We start from the raw sequence: 23,962 nt of genomic DNA, 5'->3' as shown, positions 1-23,962 counted from the left end.
GATTTCAATCAACAATTTTGCTGCATTGATATACCGCTAGATACATTCCTGAAGTATTAGAATAATTCCTCTTCTACATTTTAAAAAGGTGTAGATTTCATATCAAGTACATTATGGTTAGAAGGCCAAAAATTGTAGTAAACCAATTATTAACAATAACTAGTTTTCTCCTTTTTCTGAGTGAGTCATGCTGGTATACATTTTGATGAAACATTCCAGTGAGAAAGAAAAATTGTAAGGAGTGGAGGACATGCCACAAATGGTTATTTACAAGAGTCAAAAGTTATAAGGCAAAAAGCAGAACATGGGTGACAGTTCAGGAGTTGGAAAGAATGCAAAAAATGAATACAAAGTTTGTAAGGAAGAAAAATTAGTGTAGATATTGAAGTTCTCAAAGTGAAAAACAAATAGTAAGCATCTATAGATATTTTAAAAAGTAACTAAAAATGAGATTGGATCCTTTCAATAACTGAGTAATTAAAATCAACAGTGTGACAAGAATACACATAGATTAAGATGTAGCTGGCCTGGGCTGGCACCAGTGGAATCAGCAGTTGGTCTGCCATCTGTCATCAGGAGAGAGAGGGGGATAAGGAAAACAATGGAGCAGCATTTGGAGATGTTAATGAAGGGACGGGAGAGAGTAATGGAAGGAGAGCTGTCAAGATCGGCTCCCCCTTTGAACCCTGAACTGTTTGAAGTGATGGACAGGCGATACCCCAGCAGGGGGATAAAAAGGGACAGGTTCGCTAAGGCAGGACACACACGACACCCGAGGTAACAAGACCCTGGAAGCGGTGTGTCTCTCATAAGTCGGTGGGAAGTACCAGGTCATAAACGCACAGGGTGGAAAGGCACGATCGGCGGGAACCTGCTGTGTGTCCACCCTTGCCTGGATGCCAGGTTCACCGCAGGGAAACGATCATATTTGGAAACGGAGGGGACACGGTCGGTGACCTTAGATGACATCACAAAGGACTCGTCCGGAAGCTGACTGCGAACGTCTGTGTGGGAGCTTTGAACATTCATTCATTTTGCTCTCTCTCTCCTTCCCCCCACTGTCCATCTCCCACGGCAGCGATTACTGCGAACTGAACTGAACTAAATTGAACTGAACTTTGCGTCACTTTGAAACTGGTCTTTAACCCCTAGACAACGATAGAGCTTGATTGATCCTGTTATCTTAATTCTGCATACATGTGTGTTTATCATTGCTGAACTGTTGCATTTATTATCCTTTTGATTAGAGTACTGTGTTGCTTGTTTCTTTAATAAAACTTTCTTAGTTCTAGTAATCCAGACTCCAACTGAGTGATCCATTTCTGCTGGTTTGGCAACCCAGTTACGGGGTACGTAACAACAGAAAAACAGATGAATTAAACAAGCTACTTTGCCTCCACAATAAAGAATGTAAGTGACACTATGTTTGTGTGTGTGTGTGTGTGTATATATATATATATATATATATATATATATTAAAAAAAAGTTAATTCTAGAATTGGAAGAGGAGGAATTATACCATTGTACATGAAATACAAGATTAATATACAAATAATTGGGAAATCTAACAAAGTGATTGTTTCTTCCCCTCTGCCATCTGATTCCTAAATGGACATTGAACCCTTGGATGCCACCTCACTTTTTTTAATATACAGTATTTGTTTTTTTTTGCATGTTTTAAAATCTATTCAATATACATATACTGCAATTGATTTGTTTATTTTATTTATTTATTTTATTTTTCCTCTTCTATATTATGCATTGCATTGAACTGCTGCTGCTAAGTTAACAAATTTCACGTCACATGCCGGTGATAATAAACCTGACATCAGACCCAGGCAATGAACAAACGATGATGAGGAAGCAGTGTGCACGTGGCAAAATCTGCAAGAACGATTGCGGCTTGAAGATCTAACAAGCGAGGATGAAGTGTTTGGCGGGAGCAGGAGCAGCACAACGTGCAGGTGTCCAACCTGGTGAGACAAAGGAGGGGCCAGGCCCAGAGTCGCCCCATAGTGCCCGGAACCTCCAAGTGTTGCAAACTAATCCCTCTAACATGAAGTCTAACAGGAGGCGGATCAAATGGCCTGCAGCTAACATGACTTCACTGTGGAAGCAGCTTGATAAAGATGTTAACCAAATTCTGGAGGCAACAGCAAGCCATGATAACAATTATTATTCATAGCCCATTCTTTAGTTAGAGCCTTCAGCATTTTGGGCATCGAGGGAGAGAGGAAGAGGAGAGCCATCCGCAGTACCACCGATGTGGCAGAGAGGGCCTCAAGATGGTTGTGGTTCAAAAGAGGGGAGCCATGGAGTCATAAGTAGCTAGCCATCTGGACACAAGCTGGGGTCTGATTAGCCCTGGCTGGGTCACCTGGAGGAGGTTGTATGATGTTGAAAGACCCGAAACACCCGATGATTCCAGGAACATCACTGAAGATGTGTCCAGAAGCATCAATAGATGTATGTACACAGCATTCTGATTCATCGCCGGAGGAAATGAATATAAAAAAGGGTTAGATTTAAGTTGGACATGGCAATGACAAGACTATATCCAGAGTACTGTATACAGTACCAGTTCTCTCATTTAAGAAAGGATTTAATGAATTGAAAACAGTTTGGCAACTGTTTTCTACCGGACAGCTACTTGGAATGAGCAGGTTGTCTTATGAACAGAGGCTGGACAGGCTAGTTAAATTCAAATAACCACCTCAATTTAAAAGAAAGGTGTCCAAACCGAAATGCGAAATGTGAGAAGTCTTGAATAGGTGAATATGGAGAGAATGTTTTCAATTGTGGTAGAATCCAGAATTAGGCTACTATTTAAAAAGAACAAAGCAACATTTCTTTGAGGCAGAGGTATTTTCCCCCTCCTAGCAGGTATGAGTGCCTCAAAGTGTATTGAAAGAGACTTTGAATAATTTAAGGCAGAGATCAATAGATTCTTAGTAAGGATGTGAAATATTAACAGGGAAGGCAAGACTGCTGAGTTGAGGTTTGAAGATCAGTCACAATCTCAATGAACAGCAAAGCAATTTTGTGGAACCAATTAACTTACTGTTGCTCCTAATATATTTACAAACTTTACCTGAACCATGCGAACTTATTGTTGGGAAGATGGGAATTCAGTGGGTGAGCATCAAGAAGGTCTATCAATCCACAGATAAGGATTTCAGCAGCTGAGGGAGATGATGTTAATGGCAGAAACACCACACGGGGTAAAAAAAAACAACCAATCTGCCTCATCCTAGTAAATGGGGGTGTGGTGGGAGGGGAAAGAGGTGAAAATCTGTGACAGTTACTCTCTATTACTTCAATTCTGGTTCTTGCTCAGGCAGTCTGACAATCCAGCTTGTGCAGAGAGATAGAGCTTTTTCTTTCATTATATTTGTGGAAGCTTCCTGAACAGCTATTACTCTTAGGCTGTAACAGGACCACTCCAAAAAAAGATGAAGGACAAACTAGTATCAAAAACCACCCATATGAAATCCCCGAAGGTAACAATTAAAAATCAAAAGGCAACAAAGCACCATGATTGCATTATGGTGTTGCAAATAATTGATGCACTGCTTCTGGAAATTAATGCCCAAACCAACTTGTAAACATTCTACTCACGTTTCAATGTAGCTTGATGGAGTGTGTGAAATACTGTCAAGTTTTTCCTGCAAAGCTGCTAATACCTGTGGATTCGGCATGACCTGAGCTGTCAATTTTGCTGTAAAGGAGGGAATAATTGTGAACACACATTCCATCAGCACAGTCAACATATGACCAAAAAAAACATTAATTCCTATTTCATTATTCACTCCCAAACTTGAGGGTAAACATCAGTAGAGATCTCATATATTCAATATCACCATTTCTCTCATCTTAAAATCACATGGTCTACTTTCAAATGCAATGACATTTCAGGCAATGGCTCAATGCAATCAGAAGATAGCTTTGAGCCTACATGTAATTTAAATTACAAAAGTAGTTATTAAAAGATGACCAATTATAGTGGACATGGCATGTGGCTACAGAACTTGGCAGTTGCTGGAGGCCACCGTGATCCACTGCAATCTTATTTGCAGTTCAGAGAAGTTCAGCTTCATTGATGAGCTGGAATCAGCGCTCTGGAAACTGCAAAGTGCGTAAGAGAGCATTCTTTGCATATTTTCAAATATACAGTCATCCTCTAAAAGCTATACAATACAAACAGGAGCACAGATATACAATTTTGCTATTGTGTCCAAGTTCGGAAAGAAATACTGCTTCCTTTGTGCCAGGGGTTAAGCATATCTCTTTAGAAGCTTGAAGGACAACTGAGGCAAAAATCTTGAGAGTAACAGAGCACTAAAATAGGCTCTTCAGCCTAATCCATCTATGCCAATCAATGTGCCTGTCTCATCTAGACTCACTTGCTTGTATTTGGCCTACATGCCTCTAAACCTTTTCTTTCCGTTTATATGTCCAATGTCTTTTATGTAAGTGCACCCACCTCTACCACTTATACTGGCAGCTTCTTTCACATATCCACCATACTTCACAAAAAAAAACTTGCCTTTTATATCTATTCCTTTTGTATCTTTCCCTTCTAGTCTCCTTGAAATCTTTCTCCTCTTACTTTAACCTATAGTTGCTAGCTTCAGACTGTCCTATTCAGGGAAACAGGCATGCCTATTTAGTTCAGCTGGTTTTAAATGCTGCACTGTGGACCAAAACAAATGGGTGTAATCTGATGGCCACTACAAGGATGTCATTGCAAGGGAACTGACATTTTATAATTTGGAAGCATAAGAGGAATTGGAGGGAGGAACTGGTGGTTGCTTGTGAGGAATGGCATTGGATCAAAAGCTTAACGTGTAGAAACAATTTGGGTACAGATTGGGCTGGTGGGAGACTACAAAGACCTTTGACATCAAGAAATAACAGGACATTTACGAAAGATACAGCAATAGTTGCAAATTAGTTTAATTTTTGCAGAGATCGGGCAAATTGGAGAGTACATTGACTGGCTGCATCACAGCCTGGCATGGAAACCCCAATGCTCTTGAATGGAAAATTATACAAAAAGTCGTGGATACAGCCCATTCCATCATGGGTAAAACCCTCCCCAACCATTGAGCACATCTACATGAAACACTGTTGCATGAAGGCAGCATCTATCATCAGAGATTTCTGCCAGAGGACACACTCTCTTCCTGCCGCTACCATCAAGAAAAAGGTACAAGAGCCCCAGGACTCCTATCACCAGACTCAGGAACAGTTATTGTCCCCCAAGCATCAGGCTCTTGAACCGGGGCGATAACATCACCCAATTTCACCTGTCCCCTCACTGAAATGCTCCTCCAACCAATGGACTTACTTTTAAGGACTCCATCTCATGTTCTCAATATTTATTGTTTGCTTGCTTATTTATGATTTCTTTTTATATTTGCACTGTTTGTTGTCTTTTGCACTCTGGTTGAACACCTAGCTAGGCAATCTTTCATTGATTCTGTTATGGTTAATATTCTGTAGATTTATTCAGTATGCCAAAAAAAAAAGAATCTCAGGGTTTTATATGGTGAAATATATGTACTTTCATAATAAAATTTACTTTGAACTTTGAAATCATACTAGCCAGAGGGAATATTCAAGGGAACAGGTTATTTTAGATCTAGTAATGGGTAATGAGAAGGAATTAATTAATAAATTTGTAGTAATGGATCCTTTGGGAAAGAGCAATTATAACATGACAGGCTTTCATATGTTGCAGATAGAAATATAGGTCTCAACTGATTATATTAAATCATGTAAATTATATAGGTGAAAAAGCTAGTGACCAGATCCAAAAAAAAGATTGAAAGACAAGGCTATTAACAAATGATGGCAGATATGCAAAAAAATATTTTAACTTGCAAAGGCAGATAGTTTTTCGCACTGGAATAGAAGGATGTCCTGTGGCTAACAAAAGAAAATTAGGGAGAGAAACAAATTGAAAAAGTTGTGGTTCATGGTCAGCATGGACTTGGTAAATTGAAGTATTTTCATGACGTTAAAAGGAAATAAAATTACTTTAGATTTTCACGATGTGTGGTACGACAACTTTAAAAAAAAATGACCAAAGGATGTTAAAACAAAAGGAAGAAGAGGAACCTTGAGATTAAACCAAAAACTAACAAGACCGAAGGAAGAAATTCTGTAAGGAGAGAATACAAAATTAACATGAAACAGGAAATGGTTTCAGCAAATGAGTTGCATCTTTTCTTACAGTAAAGACATATAGAGCTCGGAAACAGGCTGAGTGGAGGGGAAGCAAATCCTGATGCAGTGTTTTGACCTGAAACATCAAAAAATCCTTTCCCCTGATCAATGCTGCTGAACCCACTGAGCTCCTCCAGCAGATTGTTTGTTTGTCTGGAAACAGGCCTGTGTGCCCAATTTGTCCCTGCTGACCAGTTAACTACTTAAATTCAACTTTCTCCTTATCCCTCTAATCTTTCCCACCCATGTACTTGATGTCTTTTAAACATTACAATTTTATCTACCTTGCATGCTTCCTCTGACAGCTGCTCTATATGCCCCCAACAATCAGTGTGCGGGAAAAAAATTGCCTCCCTGCTCCCTTTCAAATATCATCTTAAGCTCATGCACTCTAGTTTACCCTCAGATTTTGCCTCCTTCACCCTTACAGAATTTTTTTAGTTGTCCTCTGTTGGTTAGTTTAGTTACCCTTGTAAATTTAGACAATCGTCTTCACTGCCCACTATACCAACAATTTTAGCGTTGCCTGCAAACTTACTAAATTAACAACGTTGTTGTCCAAAACACAAATACAGATGAACAATAATAGTGGATCCAGTACCAATCCTTGCAGCTCGTCACTGCTGACAGGCTTCCAATCTGATAAACAACCCTCTTACCAAGCCAATTTTGTATCCAATGGTTAGCTTACCCCTACATTTCAACCCAAATCATGAAATGTGGTCACTGGCATGTTTTCTAAGCAGCTGGTGATTATTCTGCACCCTCCCTACTGCGACACTACATCTTCAACATTATGAAATTATGTAAGAGCTGCAGATTCAGTGGAAGAAATTTGTACTATACCTCCACAGAAGTGCATACAAATAATTATGTCAGCAGCTATCTCAAGCAGTTCACAAACAAGAGAAAATCTACAGATGCTGGAAATCCAAGCAACACACACAAGATGCTGGAAGAACTCAGTAGGCCAGGCAGCATCTATGGGAAAAAGTGCAGTCGACGTATCCAGCCAAGACATTTCGGCAGGACTGGAGAAAAAAAGATGAGGAGTTTATTTAAGTTGTGGGGGAGGGGAGAGAAAAACACAAAGTGATAGGTGAAATCAGGAGCAGGAGGGATGAAGTAAAGAGCTGGGAAGTTGATTGGTGAAAGAAATACAGGGCTGGAAAGGGGGGAATCCAGTAGGAGAGACTGCATATTAAAGCCAGAGGCTGACACCATCAATATAGAACCCAAATAATAATCCTCAATCAAATTCCTAAATGTAAAAGATTTCAAAGTCCACTGACTTAACCGAGTTATTTTTATAACATGGATTTCTTATAAGACAAGCTTATTAAAAGAAGTTACTCTTGCTAATACATGAACCTCTTATTCAGATTAATAAGATCAAAATCATGTATGAACCACTCAAATTATTTTAATAAAATAGTGTTTATTCTTCTAATACAAATTGGAGCTGGTGGTAGACCTGAGGAGAGCTAAGGTACCGGTGACCGCTGTTTCCATCCAGGGTGTCAGTGTGGACATGGTAGAGGATTACAAATACCTGGGGATACGAATTGACAATAAACTGGACTGGTCTAAGAACACTGAGGCTGTCTACAAGAAGGGTCAGAGCCGTTTCTATTTCCTGAGGAGACTGAGGTCCTTTAACATCTGCCAGATGATGCTGAGAATGTTCTACGAGTTTGTGGTGGCCAGTGCTATCATGTTTGCTGTTGTGTGCTGGGGCAGCAGGCTGACGGTAGCAGACACCAACAGAATCAACAAACTCATTCATTAGGCCAGTGACATTGTGGGGATGGAACTGGACTCTCTCACGGTGGTGTCTGAAAAGAGGATGCTGTCCAAGTTGCATGCCATCTTGGTCAATGTCTCCCATCCACTACATAATGTACTGGGTGGGCACAGGGGTACATTCAGCCAGAGACTCATTCCACCGAGATGCAGCACAGAGCATCATAGGAAGTCATTCCTGCCTGTGACCATCAAACTTTACAACTCCTCCCTTGGAGGGTCAGACACCCTGAGCCGATAGGCTGGTCCTGGACTTATTTCATAATTTACTGGCATAATTTACATATTACTATTTAACTATTTATGGTTCTATTACTATTTATTATTTATGGTGCAACTGTAATGAAAACCAATTTCCCCCGGGATCAATAAAGTATGACTATGAAATACTGTTACATAATGTTGCAGACAAGTTTGCTTGTCTCAATGGCATTTATGGAGAATTGGCATATTATCTAGATTTGATATAGCACCAGAATGGAACCCCATGTCTGTGGAATAACAGGTTATGTACAGTGCAATTGATTGTAATGAAAAGGGTAAGTTATTAAAGAAAATACTAAAAATGTACATTGTTTTCCAATTCAACTAAAATAACAGCTTAACTATCATTAAAATTAATGAACATGGATACTTGTAATAACTGTACCTTTTCCTTTGCTCTCAGTTGGCTGTTTGTCGATTCCCAAAGGTTCTACAGAAGCATCATCCCCTTTACTAAAACACAAAACAGCATTGTCACAAAGAGTATATGAACTAGCACAGGTCTGTTGCTAAAAAAAGGGAAATTAATTTAACTAAGTCTCCCCTTATGCATACTCTGAAGAGGAACATATGAATTGCAATATAAGGACGAGGTTATGAAATACCTTGAGGTGCATGACAAGATAGGCCGAAGCCAGCATGGTTTCATGAAGGGAAGATCCTGCCTTACCAACTTATTGGAATTTTTTGAGGTAATCTCGAATAAGATTGACAAGGGAGAGGCTGTGGATGTTGTGTATTTGGATTTCAAAAGGCCTTCGCTAAGGTGCCGCATATGAGGCTGCTTAATAAGATGAGAGCCCATGGAATTACAGGAAAGATATTGGAATGGGTGGAGCATTCGCTAATAGGCAGAAAGCAAAGGGTAGGAATAAAGGGATCCTATTCTGATTGGTTGCCGGTTACTAGTGGTGTTCCGCAGGGGTCGGTGTTGTGGCTGCTTCTTTTTACGATGTATATCGATGATTTGGATTATGGATTAAATGGTTTTGTGGCCAAGTTTGCGGATGACACCAAGATAGGTGGAGGAGCAGGAAATGTTGATGAAACGGAAAGGTTGCAGAGAGACTTAGTCAGTTTAGGAGAGTGGGCAAAGAAATGGCAGATGAGATACAACGTTGACAAATGTACGGTTATACATTTCAGAAGAAGAAATAATCAGGCAGATTATTATTTAGATGGGGAGAAAATTCAAAAATCGGAAGTGCAAAGGGACTTGGGGGTCCTCGTGCAGGATACCCTAAAGGTTAACCACCAAGTTGGATTGGCCGTAAGGAAAGCGAATGCTATGTTGGCATTCATTTCAAGAGGAATAGTGTATAAGAGTAAGGAGGTGTTGATGAGGCTCTATGGGGCATTAGTGAGACCTCATTTGGAATACTGTGTGCAGTTTTGGGCCCCCTATCTTAGAAAGGATATACTGATGTAGGAGAGAGTTCAGAGAAGATGTACGAGGATGATACCTGGAATGCAGGGGCTAACATATGAGGAGCGTCTGTCGGCTCTTGGATTGTATTCATTAAAGTATAGAAGAATGAGAGGGGATCTCAATGAAACGTTTCCAATGTTGAAAGGGTTGGACAGAGTAGATGTGGAAAGGTTGTTTCCCTTGGTGGTTGAGTCCAGGACAAGAGGCCATAGTCTTAGAATTAGAGGGTACCCAGTTAAAACAGAGATCAGGAGAAATTTTTTTAGCCAGGGGGTTGTGGATTTGTGGAATTCGTTGCCACATATGGCTGTGGAGGCCCGATCATTGAGGGTGTTTAAGGAGGAGATTGACAGGTATCTAATTAGTCAGGGTATCATGGGATATGGGGAAAAAGCCAGAAATTGGAACTAGATGGGTGAATAGTTTAGCTCATGGGGGAGCTGCGGAGCAGACTCCATGGGCCGAATGGCCTACTTCAGCTCCTTTGTCTTGTGATAATATTCATATGCAGCTATATCACAATCACTGGTCAGTTGGGATAATCAAAATTAAACAATTCCTAACTGCGAGTTTAAACTCAACTGCTATCTTTCCCTATGCATCCTTCCTCCTGAATAGCCACATTAATTATTTTCTTGAGTTCATGTATAATTGCAAAGAACAATCTTCTTGGACCTCAGCCAATCTTCTATCTACACGAGTTATCAGAAAGCACTCCACAGGACATCTGTGAAAATCTGCTAATCTTTGGTAATGTATTAAATCTCCTCAAGCTCCTAAATGAAATATAGCTGCTGGCATACCTTCTTAGTAATTGCATCCAATATGTTGGGCTCAGTAGCTCTTCAGATATTGACACCCAGGAATTTGAAGCTGCTCACCCTTGCCATTACTGGCCCCTCTGAGAACTGCTATGCATTCTCCCAATTTCCTCATGCTGAAGTCAACAATCAATTCCTTGGTCTTACTGACATTGAATTCAAGGTTGTTGTCATTGTTGTTACACCACTCCTGTATGCTTCCTCGTCACCACCTGAGATTCTGTCAACAACACGTGTGTTATCGGCAAATGCGTAGATGGCATTGGAGCTATCCCTAGCCACACAGTCATGAGTGTTGACAGTACAGTAGTGGGCTAAGCATACATCCCTGAGTTATTCCGGTGTTGATTAACAGCAAGGAGGACATGTTATTTCTGATCTGACTCAACTATGGCCTCTTGATGAAGTCAAGGAAATTATGCAGAGTGCGGTACAGAGGTCCAGGTTTTGCGTACTTGTTGACTAGTAGGGACGGGATGATTGCATTAGGACGCTGAGCTATACTGACATAGGTATTGCTATTGACCAAATATTCCAAGGCCAAGTGGAGAGACAGTGAGATTGTATCCGCTGTAGACCTACTTGCGATGGTATGCAAATTGCAGCGAATCCAGGTCCTTGTTCAGGGAGGAGTCAATTCTAGCCATAATCAAACTCTCAGAGCACTTCATCACAGTAGATGTGAGTGCTTTGTGGTTGAGGCAGCTCACCCTGCTCTTCCTGGACACTAATATGATTGGGCATATTTAAAGAGGAAGTTGACAGGTTGTTGATTAGTAAGGGTGTCAAAGATTACTGGAAACAGGCAGAAGAACAGGGCTGAGACTGATTAATAAATCAGCCATGATGTAATGGCAGAGCAGATTCAATGGGCCGAACAGCCTAATTCTGCTCCTATGTCTTAGTGACGCAACCAGTCCATGTCTGGTACGGAGGCTCTAATCCACAGTACCAGAAAAAGCTGCAGCTAGTTCTATCATGGGCACTAGCCTCCCACCATTGAGGACATTTTAAAAAAAACAATGCCACAAGAAGGCAGCATCCATCGTGAAGGACCATCAACAGGGAACCAGGGACCTTTTGCTGTCCCAGGGACTAAATGAATCTTATCAGTAATAGCCACAGATAGCCACAAATGCTTTAGATTTTAGCAGAAAGCCATTTTTATTCTCCTTTGTCATGTATTTAGATTTATATATCCAAATGAGGGCTGGCTTTTTAAATTCATTGCAGAAGGGAATTTGGTTGTTTACAATGAAATCAGAAAACATACTTCGAATGATCCGATAATATTCTGCAACTATCCAGACCATGCAATGCTTCTTACAGATACCCCACCCAGAAATATGGAAGTGCAGAGGTGAAATCTACTTTTGGAATTGCGAACCTTTAGAATTCCATTCTGGAAGGCTGCGGATACAGAGTTATCAACTGACTTCAAAGCCAAGATGGACTTCAATTTAGGACCAAAATTCTAATCAACCATGATTATACTGAGATAATGCATTACATAATCTTAATTTTATCATGCTCTTATGGATACTTAACATGGATGCCAAATGCCAAGAATAGTTAAAATGGATCAGGGTGGATAAATCCCAGGTAAAGATCAAAATTATGTCAGCATATTGTGACATTTCTCACAGTAATGCTCCGATTTAATACTGATTAAAATTTTGCCTTCAAAGATCAAGTATTCTGCACAATACCTGAACCTCAACAAAATCATTAAGTACATCAGGCTGCTTTTTATTGTTTACAGCTCAACATTCAAAACAATCATACCCTCAGTTCTAGCCAACACGTCCAAAACCAGGGCCCCTATACTTCACTCTGCAACTAGATCCTTGACTTCCTCGTAGGGAGACAACAGTCAGTGGGGATCGGAAATATCATCATCTTCTCGCTTTCAATCAAGACTGGTGCACCTCAAGGACATGTGCTTAGCCCACTGCATTACTCTCTCTACACCCACGACTGTGTGGCTAGGCACAGCTCAAACACCATCTATAAATTTGCTGAGGACATGACTACTGTTGGCAGAATTTCAGATGGTGACAAGGAGATGCACAGGAGTGAGATAGATCAATTGGTTGAGTGGTGTCGCAACAACAACCTTGCACAACGTTAGTAAGACCAAGGAATTGATTGTGGACTTCAGGAAAGGGAAGCCCAAGGAACACACACCAGTAGTCAGAGGGATCAGCAGTGGAAAAGCTGAACAGTTCCAAGTTCCTGGGTGCTAACAGTTCTGAAGACCTATCCTAGGCCCAACATATTGATACAATTACAAAGAAGGTATGACAACAGCCAAGTTTCATTAGTTTGAGGAGACATGGTATGTCACCAAAAACTCTCACAAATTTCTACAGATGTACCATGGACAGCATTCTAACTGGTTGCATCACTATTTGGTATGGAGGAGGCCACTGCACAGGATCAGAACAAAAAGTTGTAAGCTCAGCCAGCTCCATCATGGGCAACAGCTTCCCCAGCATTGAGAACAACTTCAAAGTATGATGCTTCAAAAAGGAAGCTTCGATCATTAAGGACATGCCTTCTTCTCATTGTTACTATCAAGGAAGTGGTACAGGAGCCTGAAGAGACACACTCAATGTTTCAGGAACACCTTCTTCCCCTCTGCCATCAGATTTCTGAATGGACAATGAACCCATGTACACTATCTCACTATTTTATGGCTCTCTTTTGCACTACATAATTTTATAGCAGTTGTATCATTTTCAGCAATATTACTCTTTTGATCTTCCTAAACCAAACTACCATTTAAATGAATGCAAGTGACCAATAGCTTAATGCGTCTTACCTATTCTTATCAGCCATCATTCACGATGATGATGGTCCAACTAGAAAAAGAAATAAATAGCAAAATTAACTGGAAATAGTATGAAATGGAACCAATACCATTCAATAAACAGCCTCAGGACAAATAACATTAAAAGAAAAACAAAACACTGCCATACAGGACATTTACATAAATATTCTGAGGCAATGTGTATTACTTCAACAACATAATTTTTTAACCAAATGAAAACTTGTGTGTAGGAATACTATGACAAAATCCAGAATCTTTAACCTTCTGTTAATAAAAGTATCATGGCAGCTCAGTGTGTCAATAACATCCTGAATTCTTTAATTATGAAGAGATTTCAGTATTGACAGAAACAAATAAATAACAGGAGAGCTAAAACTGAGATGCTTAATTTAAAATTAAAAGTGAAATGATGTGTTACATTGCACTAAACTATGCAAGCACTGACCATTGAGATTTTTGCTTAAATGTCTGATAATTTAAAGTGTAATATATGCCCCATTTTAGTTTTTGTTAACCTTTTATAATTACAAAAGTAATCCATAAATTGTTTATTTACATAATGCAAGGCCCAGTTAATCTACAGGTGATATGCATCAAAGGTTTCTTAGGAACTGAGATGTGTAATAAATACTCACCTTGCCAGTGAAGCTGATGGATTGGACTGTACAATTGTTAGTTTCCTTGTAGTTTAACTTTTTATGCTTGTTTATATAAATATCCATATACAAGTAATTGTTCAACGGGTTTTCTAATGGTTAGTTTCCTCATTTCCTCACTTGCAGACCCTAGTCAATTTGAATTGACAACACCTCCTCCACAATCTTCAACAGCACAGGTGCACCACAAGGCTGTGTGATTAGTCCCGTTTTATTTGCTTTATTCCATATGCCTAAGCGGAGCTCCAATGCCATATTCTACTTTACTCACGGCACCACTGCCGTAGGCCGAATCAGTATATAGGAGGGAGATCGAAAACCTGGCTGAGTGGTGTCATAACAACAACTTCTTACTCAATGTCATCAAGACCTTGGAGCTGATTATGGATTTCAGGAAAAGGAAACCAGAACTCCATGAGCCAGCCCTCATCGGGCAGAGAGGCAGAGAGGCTCCACAACTTTAAATTGATCAGTTATTATTTTGGAAGACCTGTCCTGGGCCCAGCACTCAAATACAATTATAGAAAGCATGGCATTAGTTTGTGAAGATTTCGCATGACATCTAAAAATTTTACAAAATTCTGTAGATATGTTTTGGAGAGTAAGTTGACTGACTGCATCATAGCACATGGTTGAACGTCCAAGTTGCTGTGGTCTTTCATTGATTCTATTATGATTATGGATTATTTAGCCTGTCTAAAAAAACTGAATCTCGGTTGTTTATGGTGACATGTATGTGCTTTGATAATAAATTTAGTCTGAACAGCTCCTCTGTACTTTCTGGAAGCCCCTTGGTTTCAGTGGCAAGTATCGCATTCCTTGAATGAGGGCTATCTGGTGGCTGAACTGTTATCTATGGAAATTCAATGAAATGTGTGTTATCAGCAGATTGGTATAAGAGGACCAGACTAAATAGGACTGGGTTCTATGCTTTTATTTTCCCCTGCTGCAAAGGTCTCTTTATATTTATATCTACATCCTCCTTTCTCCCTCTCTCACACATGCTTCATTTTCTTTCTCCTCCTCTTTTCATTCTTGTAATGTTTAGTAAATGAGTATGTAACAAGTTTTATGCCTCATTCTTGATTTCTGAAGAACCTTGGACCAAAAACATCATGATCCAGCAAAGCCCATGCCCAGTCAATGAACACATGTGATTTTGGTGTGTTTTCTGGATTGAGCTGGGCAAAACTGAATTCCGTCATATATGTTTTCATAATTCTGTAACCTGTTCAATGTTACCTACATAAATAAAACAAGTGGCATATAATACTACTGCAATGGAATCATCAGCTTACTATAGATTGCCAACTGATTATAAATTACAAATAATTGACCATAAAAAGCCTCTGGTACATCTTCAGCAACTTAGTGAACAAAGACATAGTAAGCTGCTGTTCCTATAGAATTAATAATCTTGTGTTTTGAACTGCATAGGCATGAGTGTCATAGCTTGTTAACAAAACTTTGATACAGCATAGGTTTGATTTTATTCTAGCGACTAATATACAAATACACTCAGGTAGTTTAAATCAACTGGGAATTTAAATAAATCAGAATAGATCCCAAGGTAGATTTGAAAAACACAAAAATGCAGTTTAGTGATGTTTTTAAACTTTGGCCAACATACATAAATGCTGTACATTTCTCAAGAGTTAAAAATCAAAATGAAAGCAAGGGGGAAAAAAATCTCAGTTCCAAAGCATTTCAGATCACATAGGATTTTGAAGTGCTCAGGCAACCAGTTTTCAACTTAAGAAATTTGTATGCCATATGAAATGCTGTTGTTAAACTTAACTAGAAACTTATTAATTCAGGGAAAGCTGCCCAATTTAGTGTCAGTTTACTCCCTACAGTGCAGCTGAAAATTTTCCACCAATACTGTTTCTTTTAAGGCAATCTTGTGTAACAACAAATTAGCAACTACAACATACAGCTACTGCGTGAAATAAATTAAAAACAAAAGATGACTTTTGAGTCACCATGCATCAGTATAGATTGACAACCAATGTCAAAAGCCCAATTATTCAAACCTCATTCCACTAAACCAAGTTTTACACTGGGATTAACATGCACACTAGGCAAGTCAAAAATGAATTCTCATAAGGAAGCATAAACCACAACATTGAAACAAGTCATTCAGCTCAAATAATCCAAGCCACTGATCAAATGATTTCAGAATCTTCCCATACTCCTCTATCCCCGCTTCTGTGTCAAAGAACTTCATCTTAATTTGTTTTTGGAGGGTTCTTCTTCTCTCGGTATTTTTAAATTGTTGCAGACAGTACTCATTATTATTGAATGCACATACTACCATTGATATCCTTAGTAATAACCCCCACCCTCCCAATGGAGCTAAGATCAAGATTAGCCGCATCATATCGTGTGACAGAACAGGTTGAAGGGACCATACAGGCTACTCCTGACCCTATTATATATTCTTTTCTGCATTGTCCATAATGCCTCCCCCAGTAAAAACCTACACAACCACTTCTCCCTACTATTCCAATGCAACTGCCATCCAACTGCTTTCTTGCTTTCACCAACCCATCCTCCTTCATCCCACTCAAACCTCTTCCTCCAATCACAAAAAAGAGAAAATATACAGATGCCGGAAATCCAAGCAACACACACAAAATGTGGGAGGAACTCAGCAGGCCAGGCAGCATCTATGGAAAAAAGTACAGTCGACGTTTCGGGCTGAGACCCTTCGGCAGGACTGGAGGGAAAAAAAGCTGAAGAGTAGATTTAAAAGGTGAGGGTAGTGGAGAAAAACGCAAGGTATTAGGTGAAACCTGAAGGCGGGAGGGCTGAAGTAAAGAGCTGGGAAACTGATTGGTGAAAGAGATACAGGAGTGGAGACGGGAGAGTCTGATAGAAGAGAACAGAAGGCTATGGAAGAAAGAAAGGGGGTGGTAAGGGGAACACTACTGGAAGTTCAGAAATTGATGCTTACGCCATCAGGTTGGAGAGTACCCAGACGGAATATAAGGTGCTGTTCCTCCAGAGTGTGGCCTCATCACGACAGTGAAGGAGGCTATGGACAGACATATCAGAACGGGAATAGGAAGTGGAATTAAAATAAGTGGCCGCTGGCAGACGGAGTGTGCAATCTTCACAATGGAAGACTACTATGATGCAGCCAGCAAAACATCCTTTTGGTAATCCACACTGCTACCTTTAAGAATCAAGTGGAAATACACCACAAAGATCATGCTTTCCTCCACATCCTTCAATATTCTCTCAACTTTATTTGATTTCATGCCTACAAGCTTCCTTCCTCAAATTTCTGGATTCAGTCACATTTGTTTTTTTCTACCCAGATGACCAAATTATTTATACCTTTCTACAGTGTAAACATTTCTTCCTCATTGTACCATCATATCCTCTACATTTAGGTTTAGAACCTTAATATCCTGTAAAATATAAGGGATCGACTAGCCAGTCCTATTGAATTTCATTGGCAAGAGCTTCCTGATCCCAAAACATTAAGCTATTACACAGTAAAATTAAATTATTCTGGTACTAGATGAGATTTTAATGTATTATTGATTATTCTTTCTTTTTATTATTGATTATTCTATTAACATCCCAACACTTAATTTACTTTTGTTTTTAAGACATTATTCAGTGGAATAATTCGTTTCCCACGTTGAAGAGACACGCTGAGTGGAAAGGGAGCACAGGACCCAGCACATGGTAAACCAGATGCTGGACCATGGGGATTTCCAAATAGCCAAAGTGCAGATTATAAGTGTTTTACTGTACCATGTTTCCTGCTACTGAGCTTTTATTTCATCAGTTAGCATCATGCAATGTTATCAACAAGTTTTCTATGTCCATGTAGACTACATAAAATGTTAGTTTTATTAACCCTTATTCTAACTTCTTTTATCAATGTTGCTTGTTACCTCAAACAAAATTAGACAGACATGGATTTCCTTTAACGAGGTACAGTCGACGTTTCAGGCCGAGACCCTTCGTCAGGACTAACTGAAGGAAGAGCTAGTAAGAGATTTGAAAGTGGGAGGGGGAGGGGGAGATCCAAAATGATAGGAGGGGGAGGGATGGAGCCAAGAGCTGGACAGGTGATTGGCAAAAGGGATATGAGAGGATCGTGGGACAGGAGGCCCAGGGAGAAGGAAAAGGGGGAGGGGGGAAAAACCCAGAGTCCTAACGATCCTGACGAACAGTCCTGACGAAGGGTCTCGGCCTGAAACTTCGACTGCACCTCTTCCTACAGATGCTGCCTGGCCTGCTGCGTTCACCAGCAACTTTGACGTGTGTTGTCCCAACATATCGATGCAGTTATAAAGGTGACAAGACAGCACCTATACTTCATTAGGAGTTTGAAGAGATTTGGTATGTCAACAAATACACTCAAAAACTTCTATGGAGGTACCGTGGAGAGCACTCTGACAGGGTGCATCACTGGCTGGTATGGAAGGGCTACTGCACAGGACTGGAAGAAGTTGCAGAGGGTTGTAAACTTAGTCAGCTCCATCTTAAGTACTAGCCTACAAAGTTCCCAGGACATCTTCAAGGAGTGATGTCTCACAAAGGCAGTGTCCATTATTAAGGTCCTCCAGCACCCAGGGCATGCCCTTTTCTCACTGTTACCATCAGGTAGGAGATACAGAAATTTGAAGGCACACACTCAATGATTCAGGAACAGCTTTTTCTCCTTTGCCATCTGATTCCTAAATGGACATTGAACCTGTGAACACTTCCTCACTTTTTAAATATATATTATTTGGTTTTTTTGCACGATTTTTAATCTATTCAAGTAACTTATTTACTTAGTTATATTTTTTCTTCTTCTACTATATTATGTATTGCTGCTAAATTAACAAATTTCACGACACATGCCGATGATAATAAATCTGATTCAGATTCCACTTGAACATACTACTGACCGCAATCATACAGAAGTGATAAGAACACCTCACAGATTTTTTAAGCACCATTTGCTGCAGATTACATAATCCAAACTAATGGACTATTCTTTTCTTCCAAAATTTTTAAAAAAAGAAAAAAATGACACAATAATAAAGAACCAGTGGAGGGTTACCTAGAGAATCAATCATTAGAATATAAATTTAACTGAAAGTGGTAGGATGCTAGGGTTCCTACAGCATTTGGTCACCAAACATATGAACAAAATTAAAACACTTGGCACATTAAGTCTGCTCTGCCATTCTATCATAGCTGATTTATTATCCCCCTGAAACTCATTCTCCTGCCTTGTCCCAGACCTTTGATGCCCTAATCAAGAACCTATCAACGTCTGCTTTAATGTACTGAGTGACTTGGCCTCCACAGCCGTACGTGGCAATGAAACACACAGAATCACCACCCTCTCGCTAACAAAATTCCTGCTCGTCTCTGTTCTAAATGGACCTCCTTCTATTGTGAAGCTGTGCCCTTATTCCCTAAACTCACTCACTATAGGAAACATTCTCCCCCACATCCACTCTATCTTGGCCTTTCAATATTCAACAGGTTACAATGAAATGCCACTCCCCCATTCTTCTGAACTCCAGCGAGTACAGGCCCACAGGCCCGGAGCCAAACACTCATACATTAACCCCTTTATTCCTGGAATCATTCTCATGAACCTCTCCAACACCAGCACATTTTTTTCTTGGATAAGGGGCTCAAAACTGCTCACAATAACCTAAGTGCGGTCTGCTCAATATATTATAAAGTCACAGCATTACATTACTGCTCTTACATTCTAGTCCTCTCAAAATGAATGCTTTTGCCTTCATTACTACCAACCGAACCTGCAAGTTCATCTTTCGAGAATCCTGCACAAGGACTCTCAAATCCTTTTGCACCTCTGAATTTTGAATTTTATCTCCACCTAGAAAATAATCTATGCATTTATTCCTTCTATCAAAGTGTATGACCATACACTTCCAAACACTACAGAGCCGTGTAAAAATATTCAGTCCTAACCCTTTGTTCAGACTGATTTTGATCAATTTAACTGGGAATTTTTATTTGTGAAACACATGTTTCCCCCCCACAACAGTAGAACCCAGTAACAGGAATATTGTAAAGCATGGAAAACAAAAAAAAAATCAAAAATTAAACAGTCAGCAGTTCAAATATACTAATCACATTTGCTCAGTAGTTCGTTGAACCACATCTCGCAGCTTTAACAGCCAGTAGTCTTTTTGAAGTATGAGCTTTGCACAACATAATGGAGACATATTTGCCCATTCCTCCATGTAAAATTGCCCAAGCCATGCCATGTTAGTTGGGGAGCAGTAACTGACAGCAACCTTGAGATCTTGCCAGAGATGTTGGATCCCGTTAAGGTCAGAACTTTGACTGGGCCACTCAAGGACATCAATTTTCTTCATTTGAAGCCACTCCATGGTTGCTCTGGCAGTGCTTTGGGTTGTTATCCTGCTGAAAGATTAACTTCCTCCCCAGGTTAAACTTTCTGGCAGAGGCTAGCACGCCTTTACTCAGGATCTCTCTGTATTCAATCCAGCTGGTGGTGTAGTGGCATCCGCACCAGATTTTGTGGCGAGTGGTCCCAGGTTTGAATCTGATCAGCTCCTTGCACGCTGGGCTGAGCGTCGAGCTAGCAACTCGACTCGCAAAAACCAGACAGATGCTAAAGAAACAGCAAGGTTGCCGCACAATGCGAGGTGAACAATTCTTCCCCCCACCCCCATGTATTTAGCAGCATTCATCTTCCCATAATCCCGACCAGATTTTCAGTCCCTGCTGCTGAAAAGCATCCCATCGCATGGTGCTACCTCCATACTTTATAGTAGGGATGGTGTTACCTTGCTGATGTGCAGTATTAGATTTATGTCACACATACTTCGTGTTGAGACCAAAATGTTCCACTTTAGTCTCATCCGACCTCAAGAACTTCTCTTCCATGCCTTTACAGCATCTTCTGAGTGACGCTTTGCAGAGTCTTGATGGGCAAGGACTTGCATTTTTTTTTTTTTGGCCAGGGCTTCTTTCTTGCGACTCTCTCCATAAATACTCTTTTTGTGCAAGGCCTTAAAAAATTGTGGAGCCATGAACATTATCTCTAGTTGCAGCTATTGACTTCTGAAGTTCCCAACAGTGATTGTTGGCATCACAGTAGCCTGTCTTACAAGTGCCATCCTTTATTTTCCCCAACGGCTAAATTTAGAGGGGCAGCCTGACCTGGGCAGTGTAGCTGTAGTTTCTTAATTTTCCCACTTTCTCACGATGGAATGCTTCGAGGTATGTTCAGTGCCTCTGAGGTGGTCTTGTACCCTTCCGCAGATTTGTGCTTCTCTATTATCATTTTACTGACTTGTCTCGAATGTGCATTTGTCTTCATTTTGGTTTGGTCTGTTGAAAATCTACCATACTGTTGGACCTTACAAGGAGAGGGATATTTATTCTTGGGCATTCATTGAAAACAGGAAATCCTTCAATTTTCTACAACAACAAATTAGGTGAGTTGGTAAGTATATTGTACGTGAGTAAAGAGTGTAGTAATTACAAAGGGGATGAATACTTTTACAGCCTCAGAATTTTGGTTTATAATTTTTAGTAATTTGTGGACAGGTTATGGATTTTTCTTTTGATTTGCCATAATGCACAATGATTAGCTCAAAATCCTACTTCAATACATTTAAAATTTAGAAAATGGTTCAGTAAAATGTGAAGAGTTGTGGGTCTTTGCCCATTCTCCAAATCTATTCAAGTCCTTCGGCAGATTCTCTGCTTCCAACACTACCCACTCCTCTTTGCCACTCTCCCATAAAGCTGCAACAGGTAAAGCACCCGGATAAACAGTTCTGGTATGCGCAGTCTCTCCCATCACAGCCACTGAAGGTTGTAACTGCTTTGGAGTTGTCATAGATCTCTTCGTGGACTCCCTCACAAGTCCCCTTCTTGCATGGTCACTCAGTTTTTGAGGACGCCCTGCTCTAGGCAGATTTACAGCTGTGCCATATTTTTCCATTTCTTGATGACTGACCTAACTGTACTTCAAGGGATATTCAATGATTTGGAAATTTTCTTGTATCCATCTTCTGACTTGTGCTTTTCAATAACCAGAGTTGCTTTGTATTTTCTTTTGTCTTCATGGTGTGTTTTTTTTGCCAGGATACTGACTCACCTATAGTTGGACCTTCCATATACAGGTGTATTTTTACTACAATCAGTTGAAACACCATGACTATACACAGGTGAACTCAATTTAACTAATTAGGGTGACTTCCAAAGCCAATTGGCTCCACCAGTGATAATTTGGTGTGTCATATTAAAGGGGGTAATCAATTATTTTATGCTTTATATTTGTAATTAATTTAGATCACTTTGTAGAGATCTGTTTTCACTTTGACAGGAAGGAGTCTCCTTCTGTTGATCAGTGTCAAAAAAGAACAATCCAATTAAATCCACCATGATTCAATGTTGTAAAACATTAAAAGATGAAAACTTACAGGAAGGGGAAACTTTTTATAGGCACTGTACATCCCACTGTTCAGAAAAAGGTAGTTGAAGAGGTTGTACTGGCATTAGTAATTATCTTTTAAGAATCACTACATTCTGGAATGGTTCTGGAAGTCTGAAAAATTGCAAATGTCACTCCACTCTCTAAGTAGAAAGAAGAAAGGTAATTATAGGCCATTTAACCTGACTTCAGTGATTGGGAAGATGTTGGAGCCAATTTTTAAGGATAATGTTTTAGTACTTTGAGGTGCATGATAAAGTAGGCCAAAGTCAGCACAATTTCCTTAAGGAGAAATCTTGCCTGACAAATCTGTTGGAAATTTTTGAGGAAAAAACAGATAGAACAGATGAAGAAGATCAGTGGACGCTATTTATTTGGATTTTCAGAAGGCTTTTGACAAGGTACCGTACATGAGGCTGATTAACAAGATAAGAGCTCATGGTGTTACACAAAAGATACTAGAATGGATAATAGATTGGCTGATTGGCAGGAGGTAAAGAGTCAGAGTAAAGAGGGGCTCTTCTGGTTGGCTACCAGTGACTAGTGATGTTCAACAGGGGTCAGTGTTGGACTGCTTCTTTTCACATTACATGTCAAGAATGAAGGAATTGATGACTCTGTGGCCAAGTCTGCAGATGATACAAAGAGAGGTACTGTTCAACAGTTAGAAAAAAAACACTCACATGAAATCTCGGCCATGTGGAAATCTCTGAAGTCAGCTGGAAGGTTCTATGGTCTGATGAAACCAAATTTGAGCTTTTTCGCTATCAGACTAAATGCACATCATCAAAAACACACCACCCCTACTATAAAGCATGGTGGTGGCTGCATCATGCTGTGGGAATGCTTTACTGCAGCAGACCCTGGAAGGCTTGTGAAGGTAGAGGGTAAAATGAATGCAGTAAAATACAGGGAAATCATGGAGGAAACTCTGATGCAGTCTGCAAGGGAACTGTAACTTGGGAGAAGATTGGTCTTCCAGCAAGACAATGACCCCAAGCATAAAGCCGAAGATACACAGCAATGGCTTAAAAACAGCAAAGTTAATGTTCTGGAGGACCAAGTCAGAGTCCAGACCTCAATCCAATTGAGAACTTGTGACCGGACTTGAAAAGGGCTGTTCACTCACAATCCCCATGCAGTCTGACAGAGCTTGAGCAGTTTTGTAAAGAAGAATGGGGGATAAAAATGCAGTGTCCAGAGACCTATCCACAGAGACACTTTTCTTTCTTTTATACTTTATTGTCACCAAACAATTGATACTAGAATGTACAATCATCACAGCGATATTTGATTCTGCGCTTCGCGCTCCCTGGAGTACAAATCGATAGTAAATATTAAAAATTTAAATTATAAATCATAAATAGAAAATAGAAAAGGGAAAGTAAGGTAGTGCAAAAAAAAAACAAGAGGCAGGTCCAGATATTTGGAGGGTATGGCCCAGATCCGGGTCAGGATCCG

At 40.0% G+C, this 23,962-nt stretch overlaps 1 protein-coding gene across 4 annotated transcripts in view; it reads right to left on the bottom strand.

Annotated features, from left to right (window-relative positions):
• nap1l4b (nucleosome assembly protein 1-like 4b) overlaps positions 1 to 23,962 on the bottom strand; it is a 122,185-nt gene that overhangs the window by 81,241 nt on the left and 16,982 nt on the right. For all 4 annotated transcript variants that reach the window (XM_072272300.1, XM_072272303.1, XM_072272302.1 and 1 more), the window contains 3 exons: positions 13,373 to 13,412; positions 8,684 to 8,751; positions 3,619 to 3,718 (listed from right to left, as the gene is read on the bottom strand). In XM_072272300.1, coding sequence (XP_072128401.1) covers positions 3,619 to 3,718; positions 8,684 to 8,751; positions 13,373 to 13,392 — 188 coding nt within the window. In that variant the 5' untranslated portion in view covers positions 13,393 to 13,412. The remainder of the gene's footprint in view (positions 1 to 3,618; positions 3,719 to 8,683; positions 8,752 to 13,372; positions 13,413 to 23,962) is intronic.

The sequence above is a fragment of the Mobula birostris genome, chromosome 11 (genome assembly GCF_030028105.1).
Source record: "Mobula birostris isolate sMobBir1 chromosome 11, sMobBir1.hap1, whole genome shotgun sequence".
Lineage (NCBI taxonomy): Eukaryota > Metazoa > Chordata > Chondrichthyes > Myliobatiformes > Myliobatidae > Mobula > Mobula birostris.
This window is presented reverse-complemented; position numbering and strand designations above follow the sequence as displayed.